Source organism: Microcaecilia unicolor, chromosome 8 (genome assembly GCF_901765095.1).
Source record: "Microcaecilia unicolor chromosome 8, aMicUni1.1, whole genome shotgun sequence".
Classification (NCBI taxonomy): Eukaryota; Metazoa; Chordata; class Amphibia; order Gymnophiona; family Siphonopidae; genus Microcaecilia; species Microcaecilia unicolor.
In genome coordinates, this window is record NC_044038.1 from 21,485,759 (window position 1) to 21,513,243 (window position 27,485).

The 27,485-nt window shown below is 44.5% G+C and overlaps 1 protein-coding gene across 1 annotated transcript in view; it reads left to right on the top strand.

Annotated features, from left to right (window-relative positions):
- Positions 1-27,485, top strand: part of BAIAP3 (BAI1 associated protein 3) — a 260,632-nt gene that overhangs the window by 47,360 nt on the left and 185,787 nt on the right. Inside the window, exon 2 of the mRNA XM_030212396.1 lies at positions 24,807-24,947. Coding sequence (XP_030068256.1) covers positions 24,811-24,947 — 137 coding nt within the window. The 5' untranslated portion in view covers positions 24,807-24,810. The remainder of the gene's footprint in view (positions 1-24,806; positions 24,948-27,485) is intronic.

Genomic DNA, 27,485 nt, shown 5'->3' on the forward strand with positions numbered 1-27,485 from the left:
ATCTTCAATAAATCATTGCCCAACCCAATTTTCACTCTGTTTTTCACTTTCTAGCAAATAAGGATCGTCTGTGCTTATTATATGCTTTACTGAATGCTAATTCATTCATTCATTCAAGTATTTGTATATCACTTAGACCCTTACAGTCTACAGTTACCATTGTATCATAGCTTCATATTGGGCATCTTTAGACCTTTGTTTCAAATTCACTTCATCCAACAGTATTTGAATCACCTCAAGTACCGTAATTAAGTATGGTTGAGCACTATTTAAAAGAGCTTCCCACACTATCACCTTGTATTTGTTCATACCGGAGCTGGCAAACGCCGTTAGGGTACCATGTAAGTCACATTGAGCCTGCAAATAAGTGGGAAAATGTGGGATACAATGTAACAAATAAATAAATAATGGTCAGAGCCGTGGGTTGCGAACTCGGGGAAACCAGGTTTGATTCCCACTGCGGCTCCTTGTCACTTAGGGGTCCTTGTACTAGGGTGCGCTGAAAAATGGGCTTCGCTAGTGTAGGCATGTGTTTTGAGCATGCGCAGAACCACTTTCAGCGTGTCTGTAAAAAAAAGGCCTTTTTAAAATTTTTGCCGAAAATGGACGTGTGGCAAAATAAAATTGGTGCGCATCCATTTTGGGTCTAAGGTCACAAGGTGGGAAGGGGGCTGAGTTGGCTGCAGCACAGATCGTCTCACTTTTGTGGAGATCCTTTGGAGGAATACCTGTATAAGCCAGTCTGAAGACCCCTGAAGAAGGCCTTTTCGGCCGAAACACAGACTGTGTGGGTCGTAATAAATTATTCTGGTTTCCAATATCTGTGGCTTCAGTCTGGTCCTTCTGAATATCTTCCGCTTGTTTTGTTGTTTTCTTGTTTTTTTGCGGGAGATTTTGGACTCTCTTTGTTGTTTCTAAGACCTTACCACCAGCCATTGACTTAGCTGTAAGGTCTTTTGCGTTAACCATGTGGTAATTGCCTACGTGTGTCAAGTCGGAGTTACCGTCCGATTTTCGCCGCGCACCAGAAAAGAAAATATATTTTCTGGTGCGTGCAGCAGATGTGCATCAAAAATTACATGCCAAATGGTAGTCAGGCTGGTAACTCCAAATCGATGATCCACACCTTATCTTGCCCTCATATCCCTTCATCTTCTCATTCTCTTTACAACTTGTTATTTCTGTAATTTGATGTATCCATACATTGTGTTATCTCTGTTACACATTGTTCCCATTTATTGTAAGCCGCACTGAACCTGCTATTGAGCGGGAAAGAGCGGGGTATAAATGCTACAAATAAATAATAAATTTGTGTTGTTACAGGGTAGGGGATAGTTACTAACTGCATCGCTGTGGATGCCTGTCTCCAGCTTCATTTGTTCCACCTGGGCCCTGTTGCAGTCCCGAATGGGGATCATCTTGCTGGTCCTATCCGTATCAGCCTGGAATTTCATCTTTTCCCTTGGCCCGCCAGGACGTTCGCCATTCATCACTGTCTTCTTTTGCCTCCATTCCTTTTCCCCTTCTTTTCCTGTTTCCCACTCTAATTACTAAAATGTAACTGGTAATATATTTATTTAATTGGTCCATTGTAAGCCGCTTTGGGGCTGCAACACTGTGGCAAAAGGCGGGGTATAAATGTACTGAAATAAATAAGAAATAATGTATGTTTCTATCCACTCTACCCTTCTCCTACTCTGTATTGCTCACTAGAAGCTGTAGTCCCATCCCCAGAGACTTAGCCTCATTGGGATTACTTTTCTCTATGTGCTACTATATATTCGTCCCAGAGTTGTATTCTCTTTTCCAGAACCTTATCCACTTCCTTGCACCTACTGTACTCTATTTTCCACTCTGTATATATTCTCGGAGTTGGTACTCTCCTCTCCGGAACCCGTAAGCCACATTGAGCCTACTGCTATGCAGGAAAATGTGGGATACAAATGTAATAAATAAATAACTAACGTGCATTATTTGCCCTTAACATACATTTTGGCTGTACAGTGTGAGCAAAATAGTAATGAGATGCAAAGCACCTCACTATTATGCAAATCAAAGAACACAGCTTGTGTTTAAGTTAGTAAGCTGCATTATCCATGAAAAGATAACACCAACTTTGAGCTGAGGTTATCTCCTGATGCTTCTGGGGAACTTTTTATAGGGGCCATGATATAAACAAAACAATTTTGCCACAGTCCACTCCCCAACCTTCCCAATCACTCCAACCATATATCTCTTCACCCCCTGATCCCCTCTTCCCTCACAACTCCACTATATGTATTCTTGCACCTACTCTCAGGGCCGCCGAGAGACAAGGCCGGGCCCGGGGCAAGGGCGCCCCCCCGCCCCCCCGTCGCTCCCCCTGCCGCTTCGTCGCTCCCCCTGCCACTGCCGCCCCCTGTTGCTCCCCCCACCGCTGCAGTCCCTGGTCTCACCTACCTGCCTCCACGGCTCTGGGCTCCTGCATTCAAAGCGACAGTCGTAGATTGCCTCTCTTCTGGCCTTCCCTCCTTGTGTCCCGTTGTCGTCTGATGTAACTTCTGGTTTTCATGAAAGTGGGACACAGGGAGGGAAGGCCCGAAGGGAGGCGATCTGTGACTGCTGCTTTGAATGCAGGGGGCCCGGAGCCGAGGAGGCAGGCAGGTGAGACTGGGGACTGCAGCGCCGGTGGCCTGACCCGGGGGGGGGGGCCCGGCGCCCGTGGAATTTTGTCCCACCTGCCCCCCCCCTCGGCGGCCCCTGCCTACTCTGTCCCCTCGGCAACATCTACTGGGGCTTTCCCTGTGTTTAGTGGGCAGGCAGGAGCAATCCCCAGTTGCTTTTGCCCTGTCAAACACATGGGTTCAAAATGGATGGTCAAGTCTTAGCAGTTCCACTGCAAAACTACTGCCAGGGCCCAACTGCTTAGGGCTCAGGCCAACCCAACAGTAGCACACTTTTAGCGGTAGCTGGTGGAGATCCCATGCTCTGCCAGCTGAAGACTTCCCACTGATGATAACGAAAACGCTACTCTCCATGATACCGGCACCTGTGCATGCTCAGTTTTCAATGCATTCCTGCTGCAGACTGCCAAGGTGGAAAGAAGTGTTTTCCCGCCAGCTGAGATAATCTTTTGGTGTGGGGGGGGGGGGGGGGAGAACACTTGGTGCCCACCCACGTCTTGCCTAGACCCACCGAAAATCTGTTGTCTGGCTACGCCGCTGCAGTAGCTGCTATTTTGGTTAAGGAGTTGGGAGGGGGGGGGGGTGGTCATGAGATGTTTGGTTGGGATAAGGAGGTTTTTTGCCAATGATGAAGCAGTCCTGCTCCCGTGGCTTTCAGCTGGGAGCTTCTTGAGGCTGTTTCCTCCTTATCTCGAGAATGCCCATTTACTGCCCATGTTTGGTTCTATAGAGAATCCTTTTGTTTTCTGTTTTGATTTTTATTTTTTGAGGTTCTCTTTCTCATTTATTTTGTAGTTAATGTCTGTTTTACTGCAGCCAGGAACGTGTGGTATTCCTGGCTGCAGCAACTCAAATTTATATTTACTGTATTTTGTCGCTATGGTAAAATGTGCTGATCTACTGCAGCTTAGTAACTTAACCCTCTGGAAATGTTATCGCATAAAAGCTACGTATTAGTGAAATAATGGCATAACTTAGAACTGTTCAAATGAAACAGTTCTTTTAAATCAATTTTATTTCTTGAATTATTAAGAATGCATTTTTTTTTAAGGAGACCCTGTGATTTGAGAAGCCAAAAGAAACTGGATGTAGGGGAACATTCTGGTGACAGTTTCAGAGGTTCCAGCAAAGTTGAAGTGCTAAGCACCACCATCAACACTTTTCCAGAAGACAATAGCAAATGTCAGTAGGGAACCTGCATATTTGAGCAGAGGGGCTGTGGTAGAATGTACTGAACAGAGTAAATTACTACTACTACTACTATTTAGCATTTCTATAGCGCTACAAGGCGTATGCAGCGCTGTACAAACATAGAAGAAAGACAGTCCCTGCTCAAAGAGCTATGTAATAAAAGTAAGCCAAGTATAGGACAATCAAGCCATTGTGACATCACTGATGAGGTTGGCTCTTATTGGTGGCCTGAGGCATATGACATCACAATATTAGCTCTGGTTACAAGAGACTACTACTATTACTATTTATCACTTCTATAGCGCTACAAGGCATACGCAGTGCTGCACAAACATAGAAGAAGACAGTCCCTGCTCAAAGAGCTTACAATCTAATAGACAAAAAATAAATAAAGTAAGCAAATCAAATCAATTATGTGAACGGGAAGGAAGAGAGGAGGGTAGGCGGAGGCGAGTGGTTACGATGTCAAAAGCAATGTTAAAGAGGTGGGCTTTCAGTCTAGATTTAAAGGTGGCCAAGGATGGGGCAAGACGTAGGGGCTCAGGAAGTTTATTCCAGGCGTAGGGTGCAGCAAGGAAAGAAGTAAATTGAGATTGAATGCAACCTGCTGGTTTTGAAAGCAGCATGCATGAAACAACACCCTAATGTAATTATAGAAATAGCAAGAGGTTCAGGATTATGAAACGTGCTTATTTCTCCACACAAAACCGTCATCAAGAATTCTCAGCCACAAAACACTGGCAAACCTGAATAGTGGCCATGGGCAGACGAGGCGCGATGCACAAAGGCAGCCGTCAAATACCACTGCCATGGTAAAATTTAGCGACCTCGCAAACAGTGATCGATGCCCAACAAGGGGATTGCATGAAAAAGAGCTGTACGGATCCCTCTTTGTGCTCGCTCGCTGTTTGTGAGTCTGAGCTGTCAAATTGCTCCAATGCCCCGAGCCCCTCCCCATCAACATACTGACAAACGTCTGTGTTGGTACGGTGGACCCCAGATCCTCCTGACCCCCCCCCCCCCCACCTTGGTGGCCAGTGGACCGTACAAACCCCCCCCCCCCCCACACACCCACACACCCCCAGCGACCCCTTTCTCTGTCTTCTCCCTCCTCCCTGTCCTTAAAAAAAAAAGTTGGGCAGCGAGGGCGGGGAACAACAGCTCCTCCTCCTATCTTGGTGCCCCGCTTTCAAAATGGCGGTGCCAGCACCTGCATGGTGCATTCTGGGATACACCAGGCAGGCTACTAAACACCCAGAGCTCGAGTACCCCAAGCTCCACACACCCTGCATTTGCATGTGTCCTTCGTGGGGCATTCATTAGTCAATAGGTCTTACATTGGGGCACAGTTTTAAGCTTATCTATTTTTAATTGTAATACACCACCCTGCAATTTAAAACAAAGTCATGTATGTCTAAAGTCTTCTAGCCTGCTCATCCACTATTCTAGGCAGGTTACAAATGAAACAAACAAAATAATATATTTCCTTTAAAATCTTCTTTTTCAGAGAAAAGAGATGTAAGTTTAACTGTAATTTTGGAAAATTCAGAAGTTATAGATAGAGTTATTATTAGTGACTTTCGTCTTTGATTTAGATAGGAACAATGTTTTTGAAATTGTATTTCCGATACTGGTTGATAGTTTTTTTGGGTTCAAAGATGCATATATTCCCGACACATCAAGGGAATAGCAGACTGGGAGGTGTGAGGTCTGGCTTTTAAGCAGGAATCATGCCCTAGGTGGGAACTTCCTAGCGCGATCCCTTGTAAGTGTTTTATTTTCCTATTACTTATTTGTTTGAACCTAAGAAATTATAAGAGTTTGTGGAAAAACAGATGAAGAATCCTCTGCAGCAACTTCCTTCAGTACCACTGTACCGGCTGCAATAAACCGATAACCTTCCCTCTCAGAAAATGGCAGTGGTAAGCTTAACCATTTGAGTTTTTCTACTTTTCTTAAGATGTTTCCTGATCTTGGATCTTCCACTTGTGGACAATTATGTAAAATATATTGCTGAGAGAAAACTGTTTTTCCTTTTTATATTAATTTCTGTATTTCCTTACATTTATGTGATAAATGTGAATGTAATTAAGTAAAATGATAAATAAAAAAATAAAAAAAGAACAAACAAAATAAAATCATAGAATTAATTAAAAACAGACATAAACAGGGTGAAATAAAATAAAATAGTAAAAAAAAACATGACCAGATCTCACCAATTTAGACTATTCATACTCAAAATCTCAATACGTTAAAACAAAATCAGGGGGTAGATATTCAAAAGAGTTTAACTGGACAGAAGATGCTCATGCCCCATTAACCCCACTGAGCGAGCGGTCAGCCAATATTATATAGAAACATAGAAAATGTAGATGGCCTATCCAGTCTGCCCATCCATGCCATCTACTCTCTCTATCACTCCCTTAAAGATCCTATGCACCTGTCCCAAGCTCTTTTGAATTCACCACCCTTTCTGTGAAGAAGTAATTTTTTCAGGTTACTTCCGAGTCTGTCCCCTTTCACCTTCATCCCGTATTTTTACCACAGTTAATACTCCACCCACATATTAAAATTGTTATACTCTAAGGTTTTCGTTGCTATTGTTCTATCGCCCTATCTTTTCCCCATTGTAACATTCCATGTTTCTACGCTCCAATGATGTTTTGACTTGACTTTGTCTTCCCATAACTCCTCATAATGTAACCATAATCGTACTGTAACACATTGTATTTCCATCATTCACAATGTATTGTAAGCCCACACTGAGCCCGCAAATAGGTGTGAAAATGTGGGATACAAATGCAATAAAATAAATAAATTAAATCCTATGCCCCCTTGTTCCAGAGTTTCCTTTCAATCTTATAATTTATATGTAGGATCCAGTTTACCCGGATTTGAAACCCAGCACATCTCGTATTGGGACTATTCTGGAAATAGTTAAGAGCACAGTATTTAATTTAAAATAGATATATTGTGTGAAACAATCATGGTTCTGTGTGGAGGTAAAACAAAAACAAACGTGAAGGGAATTACATTTGTCTTTTATTTTATGTATGTTTTGTAACGTAAGCCGTGTAGGTTTAAGCGGGTTAAATTATTTTTTAAATAATTTTGTATTGTTAAAGTTTTATGTAACGACGTTGTATGTTTTAATCTGCCCTGGATAAAGGTGGAATATAAATTTTAATAATGGAAAATAAATCAACTTGCTTCTTCTAAGGGAACCATGAGCACTAATTCCTCCGTCTCAGAATTTAAAGGGACTTAATTTCTAGATAGCTGCCAGAAGTTCTGGCTGAGGCAGGAGCAGCCCATGGATTGGGGCCGTGTTCCAAGTTCTCACATCTGAGCCGTGACCAGCGAACAGACTGTAGCCAGATTCAGGGTAGAGGGTGGTTTCACATCATGTTTAATGCAAGCAGACTCTCAAAGCATGTCTAGCAACACAGTAAGTCCAGAAGGCAAGAAGGGAAGAGTCCAAACAAATTAGCTCTGTACCTTCAGCAGGCAAGGCAAGTCGCACGTCATGAGGCAATCCAAAGGTAAATAACCCATTATCCAGAAGGCAGGCTTTTGCAGAACAGGGTGCAGAGGAGATTCCAGTTGGGCACAAAAGAAGAAGGAAAAGGAACAAGCCTCGGTAAAAACTGGGGAATAAATCTCAGAAGAAGCGGCTATATTTAATTTATTGGGATTTTATTAACTGCCCTTATGAAGAGCTTCACTCAAGGCAGGTACAGTTTAAAATAATAGTCCAGGGCCAGAGCAGGGCAGGGTAGGAAATTCCCTGAGAGCAATGGCTGGGCTTCTTCAGATGCAGACAACCAGACTAGACACCGACAGAAACACAGGAGCAACAGGAAGAAAACACACAGGGCCCGGCCGACCATTAGGCCACCTAAGGCGCTGGGCCTCAGGCGGCACTATTTAGGAGCGGCATCTCAAGAGGGGGGCGGGCTCTTGCGGCGTTTTAGCTGGTCACGGTGACTTTCTAAGCCTAGCAGCGGCAGAGATTCCCATACGCTGCCTGCCGCTGGCACCCGCCTCTTCCCTTTACTACGGCCGCTGTTTTGCTCAGGCAGCCGCAGTAAAGGGAGGAGGCGGGTGCGGTGGCGGCCAGTGCAGCGTATGGGAATGGCTGCCAGGTTGGCAAGTCACCATGACCAGGTAAAACGCCGGGAGGGAGGGGGTGCATGTAAGCTCTGCCTGAGGTGGCATCTTGCCTTGGGCCCCGCCCCTGAAAACACAGGTGCAACTAGAATGCTTGGGAAACCAGGCAGTGGACAGCTGACTGGAGGAGTGGCCTAGTGGTTAGAGCACTGGTCTTGCAATCCAGAGGTGGCGGTTCAAATCCCACTGTTGCTCCTTGTGATCTTGGGCAAGTCACTTAACCCTCCATTGCCCCCAGGTACAAATAAGTACCTGTTATATAATATGTAAACTGCTTTGAATGTACTTGGAAAAACCACAGAAAGGTGTTATGTCAAGTCCCATTTCCCTTTCTCTATTGAGATTCTACGTGGAATGTGCTAGTGGAGGAGTAGCCTAGTGGTTAGTGCAGCAGAGTTTGAACCTGGGGAACTGAGTTCGATTCCCACTGCAGCTCCTCCTGACTCTAAGTAAGTCACTTAACCCTCCATGCCCTGGTACAAAATAAGTACCTGAATATATGTAAACCACTTTGAATGTAGTTGCAAAAACCTCAGAAAGGTGGTATATCAAGTCCCATTTTCCTTTCCCCCTTTCCCTTATGACATCACAATATCAGAAGTGAGCCAAGTATCGGGCAATCAAGCCATTGTGACATCACTGATGAGGTTGGCTCTTATTGGTGGAATGAGTGGAGGAGTAGCCTAGTTAGTGCAGTGGACTTTGATCCTGGGGAACTGAGTTCAATTCCCACTGCAGATCCTTGTGAATCTGGGCCAAGTCACTTAACCCTCCATTGCCCCTGGTACAAAATAAGTACCTGAATATATGTAAACCGCTTTGAATGTAGTTGTAACAACCTCAGAAAAGCGGTATATCAAGTCCCATTTCCCTTTCCCTATTTGAGATTCTACATGGAATGTTGCTGTTGCAACTATTTGAGATTCTGGAATGTTGCTACTGTTTGAAGATTCTACTTGGAATGTTGAGATTCTGTTGCTACTATTGGAGATTCTACATGGAATGCTGCTAGTGGAGGAGTAGCCTAGTGGTTAGTGCAGTGGACTTTGATCCTGGGGAACTGAGTTCACTTCCCACTACAGCTCCTTATGGCTCTGGGCAAGTCATTTAACCCTCCATTGCCCCTGGTACAAAATAAGTACTGAATATATGTAAAACCGCTTTGAATGTAGTTGCAACAACCTCAGAAGGCAGTATGTCAAGTCCCAGTTCCCTTTCCCCCCCTTACACACGTTTTTCCCTAAGGCCATTCTTACCACAGCCGGAAAATAGTCAATTATTGAATCGCCCTGTACACAAGTGGAACCACTGGAGGGTCTCTGCCATCTCCGCAAAGCAGAGTATTTGAGGTCTCTACAGTTAAGAGAATAGGGGTAAACCAAAACAGGCAGACTCTACTCATCCGTAGTAGATACTGAGTACTCTTAACTATGAATTGCCAGCTCTTTCTTTGGGTTCAAGACTTGCTCTTGTTTTATGACTTTTTTTCACTCCAAGTTTCCTATATTGTAAATTTGTTTTTTTCTTTTTTAGGGGAGATTGAAATCTCTCTTTTACCTTTTAAATTTTGTTCTTCCATATCACTACTAGTCCAGGACCAAAGGGTTATGTCTGGAAGACAGACCATCAGATTTGAACTCAGCCCTACTTAGGTCACTGTGCAGGCTTAACCCTTTCATTACTGAGGTTACAAAGCAAAAAAACTATTGATTTACTTTAAAAACAAAAAGGAACTCGGAAATCAAGCACTAAAGCCCCCAACTTCTAGAATGAACTATATTACAATACTTTCTTAAGAACAGGAGCTCAACATAACAGCACCTTCAGAACGCCGAAGGGGTGAGTAGGGAGGGGGGGAGGTTCGGAAGGAAAACCGTGCTAGCTTTCGTTTCATTTCTGCAAGAAACAGGCATGTTTTACTAGTGTAGTAATAAGTCCTACTAGGTAAGATTGCTTTGTTTCTGCAGGAACAGCATTGAATACCGTTCCGCTGCTTTTTATCTGACTTCACAGCCAGAGCAGAGGGAGTGTTGTGCACCAGCCAGCCTGCAGGAAAAAGGAGATTGGGTGAGCCTAGAGCAGAACAGAACAGAGAACTGCCATTCTGCTCCTTAATCCAACCTCCTGTTGTCTCTGCCCCCTTTCCCAGCTCCACAGTTCCATTTCCTTTTGCGTACGAATTAAGCCTTTGCTTGATCAAAGCACTTCAGTAGTTTATTACGTGTTGGCTATGATGTATGAGGAACCTGGCCACTGTAGGCAGGAGCATAGTACCATTGAGCCAGCCTTGCTAAAAAAGCCAGGGGCTGCTTCATGGTAGAGGCTACCTCCTCTGCCCAGACTGGCAATCAAACTCTCCACACAGAATGGCAAAGAAAGACAACAGAAACAAAAGTGCAGTGCAGTGCCTTGGACCGCATGCATGTGGTTGGTGTCTGCCAGTCTTACCACCTCCAATCTAGGACATTGTTGGGGGAGGTGGGACCAAGAGACACTGAGTCAGGGGCGTAGCCAGACAGCAGATTTTTGGGTGGGCCTAGGCAAGAAGTGGGTGGGCACCAAGTGTTCTCCCCTTCACCCACCACCAAAAAAAATCTCAGCTGGCGGGGAAAACGCTTCTTCCACCTTAGCAGTCTGCAGCAGGCACGCACTGAAAACTGAGCATGCGTAGGTGCTGGTATCCTGGAGAATGGTGTTTTCATTACCATCAGGGGGAAGTCTTCTGCTGGCGGAGCTTGGGATCCCCACCTGCTACCGCTAATACGTATGCTGCTGTTGGGTGGGCCTCAGCCCTAATTGGGTGGGCCCTGGCCCACCCAGGCCCACCTGTGGCTACACCACTGCACTGAGTGCACACATGGGCCCTGTGCAGCTGTTTTCTGTTTTGGCCTGAGGATGACAGTGGCGCAGAAAGGAAGGTGAGGGAAGATCATGGAGTGGGGAGAGAGTAGTAGATTGGAGGGGGAGGGAATGCTGGAGTAAGTAGAAGAAATATGGAGAGAGAGAAAAGAAAATCAGGAAAGATGCCTTTCTAGTATCCTAACATGCCTTTAGAAGTTCTGAGAAACGGTCAAGCCCTTCAGCAGTGGGACTGCTAAGGATGACAGGCTCTTAAGCAGTGCTGCCTAAGCACGTTTTCAAATCGAACCATAATGACTTTACACACAAAAACACTATCCTTGCTTGAAGAAGATACAGTTCAAAGCCAGCTGGAACACTTTTTGCCCTAACAGATGTAGGGAAAGGAGGAAGTACTATAGTTAACCTTGGAAAGCGAAAAGACAGTCCCGTAGGCGTTGGAGAGACCTTCAGACCTCCATCATACTCGGCCTTTGGGTCTTTGTACAGTGAAATAGGTGTGTTCTTGCATTTTTTTTGTGTGTGTTAATTTTCTGTTGTAAACCGCTTTTGAAATATCTTGACCATAGGCGATGTATGTTCCAATAAACCAAACCCAAGACTCTAGGCAGAGGAATTTGTATAAGCTTGCATTGCATTGAAGAAGAATGTTTTGTTAGTGTGAGACCATAATCTGCCAGATATTTATTGGGCCATCCTACAGCAGAACTGGTTAGAATCGGAGGGATCCTGGGGATCCCTTCAAGGTGCTTTCCTTAGGCAGAGAATGAACAATCTAACCAGCTTCCGCAAAGCTCTGAAAACACACCTCTTTAACAAAGCTTACAAAAGTCACCCTCAGTGACACAAATCATCCCCCAAACCACCCAAGCACACCTAAAACACTTCTCACACAATCCACCCAACATCTTCCCATCTAAATTCTCTTTTACCTCTACTTATGATCTACTGATTCTAAATCATGTACTGACTTTATCATAACCTTACTCTGTAAGCCACATTGAGCCTGCAAAAAGGTGGGATAATGTGGGGTACAAATGTAATGTTATAATAATAATAATAATATAGGGACAGGGAGAGGACAGAGCTCGCTGGGACGGGGCAGGGCAGAGCCTGTGGGGACAGGGACAGAGTCCACTGGGATGGGGACAAACTTTGTCCCCATGTCATTCTCAACTTCGAAGGCTGTTAACGAATTGAACAGTTATGTTCAAGTGATGAAGACGACGATGTTTTCATTTTTTTGTTAAAACAAGCTGCAGCGCTGGCCACAACTGGTGAAATTTGCATGGGGGGGGGGGGGATCCCAAAGGAGCAGGAAGAAACTGGGACTAAAGAAAAGATACCAGGAATTTAACCTGGAGTGTCCTGATTATCAGAGCAAGGCATCAGTTTACACAGCTCTACTACCCTCAGAGATCAGCATGAGAGCTCCTGAATTGAGGCTGTATCTGAAGTGCTACTAATGTACAGTGCTGGATATACTTGAATTGAACATAATGAAAAGAGGCCAGTCCAGGAGTGCTGGTAATTGCCGTGGAGCGCCTGCATTTGAAGAGCTGCCATGGTAAATGCTGAGACGCTGAAAGAAGCGACAAAGAACTGTTAAGATATGCCTTTGTGAGTGCAGCATAAAAGACTGAAATACACCATCCATATGTGATCTCCAGAATTATTATAGTTAATTATTTTTTTTTTCCTGAATTTATTGTGCACTGGTTTAAAAAAAAAATCGGATAAGGTTAGAGGAAAATGCCACTTTATTTTATGATAGAGCGAGAGCTGTTTTGTTCATGTGTTCATCCTCCCGTTGCTATGCTTTTTGCCAATAATGTCCCTGCCTGGAATTTGGTGTATGATTGGGCTTTCATTAAGTCGTCTTCAAGGCAAACCTGCTTATAATCGAAATAGAAAAACACCTATATTGTGACCCAAATCGGGAGATAGACATTTATCTCACAAAAACGAATAAAGCGGTATAATCGAAAGCCGAATTTGGACGTTTTCAACTGCACTCTGTCGCGGATGTGGACAAAGTTGATGGGGCCGTGTCGAAGGCGTGGTGAAGCCGGAACTGGGGCGTGGTTATCGGCCGATCAGAGATGGGCGCCTTTCGCCGATAATGGAAAAAAAATATGCGTTTGTAGCCGAGAATTTAGGGCACTTTTCCTGGACCCTGTTTTTCCACGAATAAGGCCCCAATAAGTGCCCTAAATGACCAAATGACCACGGGAGGGAATCGGGGATGACCTCCCCTGACTCCCCCAGTGGTCACAAACCCCCTCCCACCACAAAATATGCCGTTTCACAACTTTTTATTTTCACCCTCAAATGTCATACCCACCTTCCTGGCAGCAGTATGCAGGTCACTGGAGCAGTTATTACGGGGTGCAGTGGACTTCAGGCAGGTGGACCCAGGCCCATCCCCCCCCACCTGTTACACTTGTGCTGGTAAATGGGAGCCCTCCAAACCGCCCCCCCCAAACCCACTGTACCCACATGTAGGTGCCCCCCTTCACCCCTTAGGGCTATAGTAATGGTGTAGACTTGTGGGTGGTGGGTTTTGAGGGGGATTTGGGGGGCTCAACACACAAGGGAAGGGTGCTATGCACCTGGGAGCTCTTTTACCTTTTTTTTTTTTTTTTTTTGTAGAAGTGCCCCCTAGGGTGCCCGGTTGGTGTCCTGGCATGTGAGGGGGACCAGTGCACTACGAATCCTGGCCCCTCCCACGAATAAATGTCTTGGAGTTATTCGTTTTTGAGCTGGGCGCTTTCATTTTCCGTTATCGCTGAAAAACAAAAACGCCCAGCTCACAAATTGTCGAATAAAACATGGACGTCTATTTTTTGCGAAAATACAGTTCGGTCCGCCCCTTCACGGACCCGTTCTCGGAGATAAACGCCCATGGAGATAGACGTTTCCATTCGATTATGCCCCTTAAAGTCACTTCTTTCCTCTCCTGCCACACTTTTAGGGTAAAATTGGTTTCTCCTATGTCCAGCTCACACTTTCTCTCCTACGGAGTGCCTCAGGGCTTTGTCCTATCCCCGTTGCGTTTTAATATTTTCATCAGTCCGTTAGCCACTTTGATCCAGCCCTATAACATTCGGTTTTATATATATGCCAGTGATATCCTATTGTTCTTCCCTGTCTCTCCATTAAACATAAGCAGTTAACCCTTACAAGATTGCTTGGCCACTCTTTCATCATGGCTAGCCTTGAATAAGCTTAGATTAAACCCAAAGAAAAAAGTGTTTGTGATGGAATACTGGTCCCCAAGCATAGCCTAATTTTACACTGATACTTTTTGGTCTCCCTATCACTCCGGTTACCTCATTTCAGTACCTGGATTTATGGATAGATTCGCAGTTGTGTTTTGCTAAGCAAATTTCATCAATTCTTTGATCTGGTTTTGCAACGCTTAGAGCACTTCGTTATCTATGCATTTTTCTAGGTTTTGCAATGCATGCCCTTTTCATTTCCCAAATGGACTACTGTAATTCTGTTTATGCTGGTCTTCCCGCATCACAAATGAAACGGCTTCAATCCCTACAAAATTGCAGAGTCTGACGACTTTGCAAATCTGACCACGTCTTCACGTTAATATTGTTGGCTGTACTGGCTCCCAATTCAATACAGAATTTTGTTTAAGATCCTGATGCTGGCTCATAAGGCTAACTATTTAGGTACCCCACCCTGTCTTTCCAATGTACTGGTGCCCTACGCACCATCCTGTAATTTGCACTCCCTTGAGTCGAACAGATTGATCCTCCCAATCCTAAGTAGGCCCACTTGAAATCCATGAGGCAGGCAGCTTTCTGTATTTTTATTACCGAAGTTTTGGAATGACTTGCTCCCTCATGTACAGAGTGAGCAGTCTTTTGCCAAATTCAAATCGGTGCTCAAAACATATTACTTCCAACTCATCTTCAGTTAACTTGGAATCCTCTCGGGGTCTGACGTACGGATCTCTATTGTGGTCATTGAACGTTGCTCTTCGATGAATGCTTGTGCATTCCTATATTTTATGGTGTTTTTTTTCGTATTTTCTAGCTTTGTTTTATTGTACACAGCTAAGATCCGTTACTCTGGTATGGGCAGTGTATCAAGTCCTAATAAACTATAAACTATTTATGGGCATATCAATTTGGGCTACTGTTAAGACGTGTTATTTTATCACTAACTCACTATTATTAGCACAGGTTCCACTTTATACAATGAGGACTGGGGGGTCAATATTCAACCCTTAGCAATAAGTGACTTGCAAGTTGCTTCCAGCACGGGCTGAGCTAAGTCCAGATCTTCAGTGCCAAGGCATATACAGCTCCTGTCATTGAATATCTGAGTATAAGGTAAGCGGGCACCGTCCAATATTCAGACCGGTGCCTGGTTAACAGCACATAAAGGGGCCTTTTACAAACGGCAGTAAGCCCAACAGGGGTTTACTACACGCTAATCTGGAGCTCCTGCCATCCCAACGCAAGCACCGGAGTAGTTCCAGCCCCGGTGCGCACCATTTCCCGTGCTAGGGAAAATCAGACCCTATTTTTACCGTTGGTAATCGGGCAGCACCGCACACTACCCGGTTTACCACCAGGTTAGTGTGGGAGCGCTTACCGCTACCCTCGCAAGGCCATGCGGTAAGTGCAATTTTAACCACATGGCCATGGCTATTTTCCGCCTTTTTTACCCGCTGCAGTAAAAAGGGCCTCAGCGCACGGCAAAAGCGGCCCTAATCAGGAATCTCCCATTTTTAAATCATCATTGGTCCTATAAAATTCTTCATCAATTTTTCATCTTGTTTTTATATTTATTTATTTATTTGTTGCATTTGTATCCCACATTTTCCCACCTATATATGTTTTTTGTCTCTTTTGTCATGTTTTATTTTGTCAATAACTTGAATCTGTGAAGCTTTTCATATCATTTCATATAGTTTCAACTATTTCTTACCTTGAAAAGCCGAGGGGACTCCGTGCTGACACGTTCATGTTTCACCTTAACTTGACTCACAAAGGCGTTCAGAGTGCTAATGCCCACTTCGTCCAAGTTACCCCCCACCCCAACCATGCAGTTTACTTCAGTTCTTTAAGGGGTCCTTATTATGTATCCCATATCTTTTACATTTTTTTTGTTACTGTTTTTGTCTCCACTACAGTTTCCTCCTACCGCCTGATATAAAAATGGAAAATATTTGCTTGCCCTGCCTTGAGTGTATAGAAATGAATTCCCTGCATATTCATTCTGGATATCTTGAAAACCAGATTGCACACTGAGCCCTGAGGATAAGGGTTAAAAGCTGTTGGTCTAAATGGCACATATGCACAGCAACATCTCTCAGGATTACAAAGGTTTCAGGAGTTGTGGGTTTTAGCATTGAAAACCAAATATAGTGTGTTTATGATCCAGAGTGATCTCAAATTAAAATGTTATCAGCACTTTATGAAAATTAGCATCAAAGTGTTTCTTTGTTGACCATCTGTGGGGTTATGTAAGTGTAATGTTACATGTTTTATGTGTTATTTTCTTTGTTCTTAACAGTAGTAAAATTACAATATTAATTCATGAGGAAATTAAAATCAACTGTGTATAACTCTTTATTTGCATTCAGGAAATTTCATGACAGTAAGAAGCGTTTACCAATTATTGGATGTTGTGTTTTAAAAGCAGCAACTTCCAGGTTTTATTCAAGGTGTAAAACCTGTGCGTCTATATTACAATCTCAACAATCAATTCCCCATCAGTAGATGACTTTTTCTTCCTCTTATGCTAATAAACCATTGTGTATTGGCATTCAGCTTAATACTGGTTAAAGTGAACATTAACACTGAGATAAAAAAGCATTGATGAGCGCATGCATATGGGATAACCGCAACTTCCCTGTATTAGGAATACACAGCAGAAACTTGCAAAACTAACTAGATTCACCTTGACCCACAGCTGCATCATCTTCAGTAAGGACATCTGTTTACAGGAACTGCTATAGGTACTAGAATGGCACCACAGTGTGCCAACCTATTAGGAATCGTTGTGTTAACAGGATGGTTGGTTTAAGGGGTTAAGTAGCTGTCTAGTGGCACATGTCGTGACTGGCAGGTGTGAAGGACAATTCTATAAATTGGTGCCTAAGATGGAATAATAACACACGTGTGATGCCACGAATTAGCAATTACGCATGTAAATAACATGCGCCAAAATAATTTGGTGCATAAGTGCTAGGGGGTTGTAAACATGGGCATGTCATGGGCATGTCTCTGAAATACATACATAAAGAAGCCCATCCGCATTAGAAGGGGGGAATAACATTGGCTGAGCAGCCCAGAGCTAGAAGGGGAGAGAGGTTAAGGGATATTTGGTAGGTGAAAGAAGGTTGGGGAAATAGTAGAAAAAAAGAAAGAAACTCAAGGGTTCTTTAGGGAAGGTTATGGGTAGGATTTTAGAAAGGAAGGTAATTGGTGGATGGGGAAAATGTAAGAGAATAGAGGATTGGATAATGTGTGTGAGAGGAGCGGAGTTTAGCAATGCAGGAAGGTAACAGGTTTTGTTAGGCAGGAAGAAGTGTTTTTTTCTGAGGAAAGGAGGGTGGAGGGAGCTTGTTGCTTGAGTTAATTTTCTCCCACCCTGCCCACCCATATGGAGTAGGAGGAGGGATGGGGGTCGCTTAGTCATCCTTGACGTCAGAAGAAGGCGGAACACAGCGAAGGGAAGGCTAGAGACGTCGGGAGCGCCGCCTCCTTCCCTGACGCTGCGCTGCCAGAACCGCCACCACGGAGGTAAATTTAAAAAGAAAAAAAAAAAGAAAAGGGATGTTGCGGGAGGGTGAGTGAGGTGAGCATGGTGCGGCGGCGCCCCCCAGAGGGAAGCGCCCCCCCTGCCATACTTACCTCGCTTACCGGGTTAGCACGGCCCTGACCACCACCTCTTCCCATGACATCCAAACTAAAAAAAAATTCCTGATGGTCTAGTAGACCATTGGACCTTTTGAACCTTGACCCCTCTGAAAACAGTGAAAGTGGGAGGCAGGAGCAGTGCCTATTTGCTCCTGCCTCCGTTCCGCCATCTTGTAAAATGGTAGCCCCTGACCTTCCGTGGTGCATCCTGCCAAACAAGGGACAAGTTAGAAGACGTGTATCATGCTCTATGCACAATATGATGGTTATCTAAATTACTTGTGGTTGTTTAGACTTTTAAGCAAAACCATGGAACATTTTCCGTGATCATATGCCAGTAAAATGATGGACATTGACTAGACAACTGTTGACTCTGTAATAGAAAAACACTTTCATGTTATGGTATAATCATATTTCTGATGTACCATTTAACTGTCAAAAAAACAAATCAACAGAATGGTCTTTAAATATATAAAGGATCTATTTATAAAGACATTAACAAACACTGTACAGACAACTGCTTTGGTGGCTGTGTGCTATGCTGTATTGATTTTGGTTTACAAGCAGCCTGTGAAAGCTTTTTATGCTGCTCACACAAGGGTTTATTCAAATTCCAGAGGAGTAAAAAGGGGAGGGGAGGGAAATATAAATCAAACACTGAACTCAGCCTGGTCCTTAAGGACCACCTGGCCAATCTGGTTTTCACGATATCTATGGTGAATATGCATGAGAGATGTTTGCATCCAGTGGAGGCAGCTTATGCTAATTTGCCATCCATGCATATTCAATACTCTGAAAACTGAACCGACTGGGTGGTTCTTTGAAGACCAGGTTGAAAACCCGTGCAGACAGAGGTGACATACATTTCACAAGGATGATTAGTGAGATGAATAATGGGCAGCGTGAGAGACTCCTGGGATGCTTTACTAAGGGGATATCGGATTTTAAGAGGAACAAAAAATGCACAAAGCAAGGAAGTGATTTATGTATGTAGTGATAACTCTTTTTTGTAATTTATTTATTTACTAGTAAAAAAGGCCCATTTCCGAAACCAATGAAACGGGGGCTAGCATGTGGCTTTTTTTGTGTGTGTGTGTATGTGTCACAGAGTTATTTGTGTGTGTGAGGGTGCGGTGTGTGTGCAGGTTGTTGATGTGTGTCTTTTTTTGTTTTGTTTTGTTTTTTGCTTGGGGGTTGGGGGATGTGCTGTGCTGTCCTTGGTCGCTGTTTGCTGCTGGCTGGGTCGCGGGTAATCCTTCCAGCTGGGCCGCAGCTTGTCCTGTTCGCCCACGTCCCAGATGGTGACGGGCACGTTGTTTTCCGGCTCCTCTGACTCCATGTCAAGCGATCCCAAATATAGTCTGTGCTATAGGCCCTCTGGCACTCGTCAGTACTGGCATTAGGCATTTAAACATTTCTCCCCCCCCCCCCCCCCACGGTCTATTTTTGCACATACCCACAGCAGGAATATTCTTCTCTCGTTCCAGCGGTGGTTCTGTGCTCTCCGTGCTGCACAGATAATGAGCCATTCTGCTGGGGAATGCTCCTCCCTTATTGTCACGTAGTTTCCTCTGATTGGTCCGTCTTACGTTGCCTAGTGTTGCCTGGGAACGGTGTTGATGGTCCTTTGTGTTTCAGAATGTTGATTGGTCCGTCATGCGAGGGCGGGGCAGAGAGACATGGTCAGTGTTGTGGCTTCACCACCATGAATCCATGAACCCTTCAAGGAGTGACTGAGTGACTTCAGAACGTTGTCTTCAGAATGTTAAGGGTGAGTTTTATTATAGTAGATTATTTTAGTGATAATACAAAGAATACATCTTTGAAAAGATACACCAGATATAAACACAAATACACTAAAGAATATAATATACATAGAAAACATCTCTATAATCTGGTTACAACAGTCCACCAAAAAGAGAAGGAGTGGGATTCAAGATTGATTAAACCAAAGGAAGTTTGGTGCTATTAACTTAAAGTTTAAGGAAAAACAAGCAGTGGTACTCCTTAATTGACAGAACCATAAAACCAGAGATGGAATTAGCATTGGTTTTTCTTCATATCAAGGAATGACCTTAATTGTTCAGGTTCAAAGAATATATATTTTTTATCCTTGAATATCAAAATACACTTGCAAGGAAATAATAGTGATAACTCGTAATGTAAAAATTGATCCCAAAATTTTAGATAATGAAAAATGCATCAAAGACCTGGTGAAATGGTTTGTTTTGAACTGCAATTAATTTTTTTTTTTTTATTAAAAAAATGAACTGTTCAAATATAAACAGCTTTGGCATTCCTATTTCAAGAAAATTTATGTAAAGGGCAATTCTGGGCACCCACATATACCTGCCCCTTGTGCATATTTATTTATTTATTTATTTATTTATTTAAAGAGATTTATTAACTGCCTTTGGGTTACGCTTACGCTCGCTAAAACGGAAGTACCGCTGGGCTACCGCAGCAGACCGGTGATAGTTCCCTCCCCCAGGGCCAGGGCCGCTGAGAGGGGGGCAAAATTCCCCGGGCCTCCAAGGGGGGCCAGCGCCAGGGTCAGGCCGCTGGCGCTGCAGTCCCTGGTCTCACCTGCCTGCCTCCTCGGCTCCGGGGCCCCCTTCATTCAAAGTGGCAGTCACAGATTGCGCCTCTTCTGGCCTTCCCTTGCGGAAACTGGAAGTTACATCAGACAAGGGCGGGACGCAGGGAGGGAAGGCCAGAAGAGACACGATCTGCGACTGCCGCTTTGAATGAAGGGGGCCTGGAGTCGTAGAGGCAGGCAGGTGAGACCGCGGACTGCAGCAGCGGGGGGAGTGATGGGGGGCGACAGTGGCAGGGGGAGCGACGGGGGGGTGGAGGCGGGGCGGCTTTGCCTCGGGCCCGGCCTAGTCTCTCGGCGGCTCTGCCCAGGGCACGCCATTTCCAGTGCTACAAAAACATTTTTATTTTTGTAGTGCTGGTGTGTCTCCGGCAGTAATCGGACAGTGCCACTTTGCTGCCCAATTACTGCCATGTTAGTGCGGGAGTGCTCCTCCCAAAATGGGCATATGACACTGCTTCACTTGTCACATAGCCATTTCTTAAAAAAAGGAAAGACCTGCCTTTTACCCGCTGCGGTAAAAGTGGGCCCCGGCATGCATCAAAAACATGTGCCAAAGCCAGCGCAGGCCCCTTTTATTATAGCTACGTCGTGCAAGGTTCTGCGTTAGGAGTCACGGACCAAGAAAGGGATCTAGGTGTCGTCATCGATGATACGTTGAAACCTTCTGCTCAGTGTGCTGCTGCGGCTAAGAAAGCAAATAGAATGTTAGGTATTATTAGGAAAGGAATGGAAAACAAAAATGAGGATGTTATAATGCCTTTGTATCGCTCCATGGTGCGACCGCACCTCGAATATTGTGTTCGATTCTGGTCGCCGCATCTCAAAAAAGATATAGTGGAATTAGAAAAGGTGCAGAGAAGGGCGACGAAAATGATAAAGGGGATGGCACGACTTCCCTATGAGGAAAGGCTAAAGTGGCTAGGGCTCTTCAGCTTGGAGAAAAGGCGGCTGAGGGGAGATATGATAGAGGTCTATAAAATAATGAGTGGAGTTGTAATGGGTAGACGTGAATCGTTTGTTTACTCTTTCCAAAAATACTAGGACTAGGGGGCATGCGATGAAGCTATAATGTAGTAAATTTAAAACAAATCGGAGAACATTTTTCTTCACGCAATGTGTAATTAAACTCTGGAATTCGTTGCCAGAGAATGTGGTAAAGGCGGTTAGCTTAGCGGAGTTTTTAAAAGGTTTGGATGGCTTCCTAAAGGAAAAGTCCATAGACCATTATTAAATGGACTTGGGGAAAATCCATTATTTCTGGGATAAGCAGTATAAAATGTTTTGTACATTTTTGGGATCTTGCCGGGTATTTGTGACCTGGATTGGCCACTGTTGGAAACAGGATGCTGGGCTTGATGGACCTTTGGTCTCTCCCAGTATGGCAATACTTATGTACTTATGTACTTTAAAAGGACCCCTTAATGAGCAGATTCACCTGGCAGAATACAGCAGGTCCAATTTAACATAAAATTTACAATTTTCTTAACATTGTAACAATAGTAAAGTGACCAGATATAAACATAAATATAATAAATGGGGTAAACTTGGAAATATGTCAGGGCAATAGAAACAATACCGTGATAGACAGCATGGAAGAATATTCAAATAACAACAGATTTAATATGATGTCAGCATAATATCAATGAATTGCAACAGAGCATTCAAATAGCATAGATATGATAATGCTTTTCTGTATAGCTGAGGGCCAAATTCAGATATTTAGATGGGTAGTACAGAGCCAATTGGGATAAATAGATGGGTAGCTAAATTAGGGCTCCTCCTCTGATCAAACAGACTTGTTGTCTCAGACAGTTAGATCCTTCTTCGTTTCCCCCACTTACGAATTATTTCTCTGAAGGATTTACCAATTGTGTAGTTGGGGAATAGGTTTTGATGTGGAACTCCTCACCAGTGGCGTAGGAAGGGGGGGCGGTGGGGCGGTCCGCCCCGGGTGCACACCGCTGGGGGGGTGTCAGCTCCGCTGGTTTCCTGCTTTCTCTGCCCCGGAACAGGTTACTTCCTGTTCCGGGGCAGAGAGAGCAGGGAACCAGCGAAGCCGACACCCCCCCCCCCAGCGACGAGCATTCGGGGCGGAGCGGCCCTCCCACCCGTCCCCTTTTGTACGCCAGTGGTAAGAATGCGTTCCTGGGGGGGGTGCGTGCGCCGGGGGGGGGGGGGGGTGCGCCATGCTGCACCCAGGGAGGGGGTGCACAGCAGCGACCCACCCCGGGTGTCAGCCACTCTCGCTATGGCACTGCTCCTCACTCAATAAGGCGTTGGATGACATCGCTCCTATATGATCTATTCAGGTACACCTGATGAAAAATCAGCCCTGGTTCCATTCAGGCCTTCATTTGTGTCACCATAAAGCTGATAAGACTGAGCCTCAGTGGCATAAACTAAAAACGAGTGAAGTTCTTCACAGGTGTAGAAAGATATGCCATTACTACATAGATCGAGTTAGATCAGCACAAAATATCTATTTTTCTAAACAAATTCAACAGGCCTCCAGTTCTACCAAACAGTTGTTCTCAATTTTTAATAAATTAACATCTGCCCCGGCTGAATATTTCTTTTTCTGACTATCTCAGCTCTGATGTTTTAGCTACCCTTTTTTTTTTTTAATTGAAAATAGATTCACTTCAAACATTTTCTCCTATGTCTGATATCCATATGACCAGCTCTGCTCTCAGCTCACAGACTTTACTCCTTTTTGAAAACAGTTTGTCAACTGCGTCTGACTTTTTGTTCTTTGGATCCTTTCCCCTGAAGTTGAATAAAAATACAGTCTTTAGGATTACTACCCTTTCTTTATTCAACTATAATTAATAGCTTGAGAGAAGGGACTGTCCATACAGTATTAAAAGAAGCTATGGTCAGGTTGAGTTTAAAGAAACCTACATTAGATCCTCTTATCCCTAACAACTACCATCTTGTATCAAACTTACCCTTTCAGTCAAAAATCCTAGAAACAGTGGTTTTCTTTCCCAACTCCAGGCACATTTAGAAGCTATCAACGTTCTTCACCCATGCCCGTCTGGCTTTCGCCCAGGACGTAGTATAGAGACTGTTATTACAGCTTTGTTGAGTGACCTGCACTCTCATTTAGAGAGAGAGAGCAGATTGCACTCATTGTATCTTTGGATCTATCTGCCACTGTCAATCTAATCAATCACGACCTTCTTCTTCAACACCTGCGCTCTCTGGGTCTGACTTTCACTGTTTAAAATTGGTTCTTGTCTTTTTTTTTTTCAGGCTGTTCTTTCAGGGTTTCACAACCTTCCTACACTTCCTCTTCTCATCCCGTTTCATGCGGTGTTGCCCCAGGGTTCAGTTCTGTTACCATTACTGTTCAATTTAAGTGCAGCGTAGTGAAAGGGTCCCTAAAGAACTAATATGTGAAATATGTGAATGAAAAGACAAGTGAGTGTTGATGACAACTCCAAGATGTTTAAACGAATCCACTAGGGTTAACAGTTTGGCTTTGCTGTTGCACCAAGTGGGTGACCTGTTAATCCAAGCCACAACAGATTTAGTGGGATTAAGTAATAGATAATGAGAGGTTAGCCAGTGGTCAACAGCATCAAGGCAACTTAAGAGTGTAAATTGGACAGCTCGTGGTGATAAGGGTCTTGGATTGAAACTAACATGACGTCCGCATAGAAATAAGTGGAAATGGAATGTTGGTTGCTGAGAAGAGTTTGTTGTTGAAGATTATAGAATTGGAGGTAGCTATGTGATAGTCAAGTTCTTTGATATGAGAAAATAAAGACAAAACAGAAGAGTAAAATGTTTTTTAAAAAATAAGGAAAAAAGTGAAGACGGTATTTTTTTTGTGGAGATTTTTTCAAAATATTTGTGCTTTATTAGATTTTTACACTTGATGTTAAATAAACAAAGTTGTCCCTTAGAGATCTTCATAAATAAAATGTATTTCCCACTGAACTCCTGAATTTAAGCTCCTGAAAAGTGGATAGGGGCTAGGTCAGAGGAAAGAGGTAATTCACTCTGCACTGATTTCCAGCCCTGGGCACCTAATGGAGGTGTCTATATTTGGGAGCATGAATAGCAGCACTAAATTTAGAAACCTCGATATTGCGCTCCTAAAAGGGGTGGGGGGGTACAATCCTCCCGCACTTTTACCCCTATGATCAGAACTAATAGCGTGCCTAAATTTGCATGCTATTACCTCTCATCATAGGGGTGTTATTGCCCCACGCTGTTCCGGTACTAATTTTGGAGCGCTGTTTTGAACAGCGTGGGGGCTTCTGCTCATCAGAGCATCAGTGATCTTGGAAGCTTTGGTCTGACAGTGTTATAATATTATTACAGGCTTCAGATACACAGAGGAACTCAATGTGGCATAGTTGGCTTGTTGCCAAAACCACTAAATGAATTTGCTTTTTGTTTTTTGTTTTTTTTCCTGTGCTGCAGGTTAATGACCATGTCGACACTGCTGGAGATAAAAAGCAGCGTCCTTAGACAGGTGCAGAACCGTCAGTCTTTTCGGCGCAAAGCAGAGACAGACTCCAGCAGCTCTACCCAGGGGGCCAGCCAGGTGACAGGCACTGTCAGGTAGGTGTGAACCAGTTTGCCATCTTGAAATGTGTTGCTGCTTTTTTTGTAGCCAGACCTTACTCACGTAAAGCCTGCTCCTGTACCCCATGGAGATTTTGGTTGCAATTTCTTTCTGCAGGTAGTAGTGAAGGATTGTGTTTTATTTCATTTTTGGAGGGAGAGGGGGAGGGAGGAAGGCCGTATAATGCTATACTGTCAGCATGAAGCATGAGGCGAATCCATGTAATAGTACTGTGACCTAGAAACTCCCAAAGCAAGATTCAATTTTCTTGCTTCTCTTTGAGAATTTTTGTAGCACATAAACATATCTTGTAATAAGAGATAAAAGCATAATTATTTTCTGTGGGGTCAGTTTTCAAAGTGATTTATATGGCCATCGATGGCTCCTAGCCGGGTAAATTCCCTGTGCAGGGCTGTTAACTGATATTCAGCGGCACTTAACTGGTTCGTGCTGCTGAATATCACCAGAGGCCAGTGGCGTAGCCAGACAGTCAGTCAATTTTGGGTGGGCCTGAGCCCAGAGTGGGTGGGCACAAAATTTTCTCTGCCCCTGCCCTACCCCCACCTAAATGACACTTTCTCTGAAGGTGGCCAGAATTCCCTTTTACCAAGCTTGGCAGGCAGCAGCCTTGTCCCTAAGCTGGCACCCCATGCACATTTAGTTGTTGGCGGCTCAAGGATGCTGCCGTCGACTGCAGAGCTTTGGAGAAGGGAATTGTGGCCATCTTTGGATGAATTCCACAGCTGGGGATGCTTGGGGATCCCCATCAGCTATACAGCAAGGGTCAGGACTGATGTTAGCCGCACTAGAGCCCTGGTCAGAAAATAGAGGAGAGCCCCCCCCCCCCCCCTCCCCACTATGTGGAAACAATATCAAAATGCTCACTAACCAAACACACAATGAATCAATTTGTTGGGTCAACAGTGGCGTAGGAAAGGGGGGGTGGGGCGGTCCACCCCGGTGCACGTGCTGGGGGGGGGGGTGTCAGCGCCGCTGGTTACCTGCTCTCTCTGCCCCAGAACAGGTTACTTCCTGTTCCGGGGCAGAGAAAGCAGGGAAGCAGCAGAGCCGACGCAGCTCCCAGAGACGACATGCACTCGGTGAGGCGGAGCACCAGTGGTAATGATGCACTCCAGGGGGGGGGGGCGCGCGCCGAGGGGGGGCGCCGAGCTGCACCCGGGGGGGGGGGTGCGCAGCGGCGACACGCCCTGGGTGTCAGCTGGCCTCGCTACGCCGCTATGGGTCAACATATGTAATTTTTGTTTAATTTTTAAAGACAATGAGGCATACTTTGTATCATCTCTGTGATACATCGTACCATAGTTTATATGCCACACTGAACCTAATCTAAGTAATTATGTCATCTCTTTGATACATTGTTTCCGTCCCTGTATTATCTCTATGATACTTTGTCATCTCTTTGATACATTGTTTCCATCCCTGTATTATCTCTGTGATACTATGTACCATACTTTGTAAGCCGCACTGAACCTGCTATTGAGCGGGAAAGAGCGGGGTATAAATGCCACAAATAAATAAATAATAAAATCGTACATTGCTCTAAAATAAACTATGGGATCTCCTATAGTGCACAGCTATTCTAGATCTGAAGGTCTCCAATTTGTCTTAATCATTTGCATCCAAACTTTTTTTTTTTTTTTTTAAAGACAACAAAACTGCAATCAGTTCACTTTTCTGAGAATGCAGATTACAGCACTGTAGAGACTTGATCAGCACACTGACAAACCCCTCACCAAATACAGAAGAAGGAATCACAAATTAGAAATAAAAATATTTAGACACAAATTGAGCTGGGAATCCCAAGAAGTTAAACTTAGCATGTAACTACAACACTGGAGAAAGGAAAACCAGAAATGCATTTCCTCTTCTGCTGAACACAATACAAAGACATTTACTGTGCTCATTTCCCTAAAGATAACATATTCCATTTAAAGCATTCAAAATAAAATTCTTTTTTCTACCTTTGTGGTCTGGACATTTTACTTTTCCATCATGTTCTGGTTTCTCTTTCTGCTTTCCTGTTTGTCATCGGCTAATTCTCCTTCAAGCGGCTGCTGTCCATTTGTCTTTTCTCCTCTCTCCTGTCTATTCCCTCTCTACACCTGCCTCTAACATATTGATCATTCCTTTTTAGCTCTTTGCTACTCTCTGTCAATTCAAATCAGTGGCGTACCAAGGTGGGGGCGGTGGCGGTGGTCCGCGCCGGGTGCACGCCGCTGGGGGGGGGGTGCCACGCGCCTGTTGGCTCTTCGTTTTCATGCTCCCTCTGCCCCAGAACAGGTTACTTCCTGTTCCGGGGCAGAGGGAGCACAGAAATGAAGTGCCGACAGGCGCGCGGCCCCCCCCCCCCCCAGCAGCGTGCACCCGGGGAGGGGGGGTTCTTTCACTGGGGGGGTCGCGCTGCACCGGGGGGGTTATTTCACCAGGGGGGGGTTGCGCTGTTCTGGGGGGGTGCTGCACCCGGGGGGGGCGGGGTGCATCGGCGATCCGCCCCAGGTGTCAGCACCCCTAGG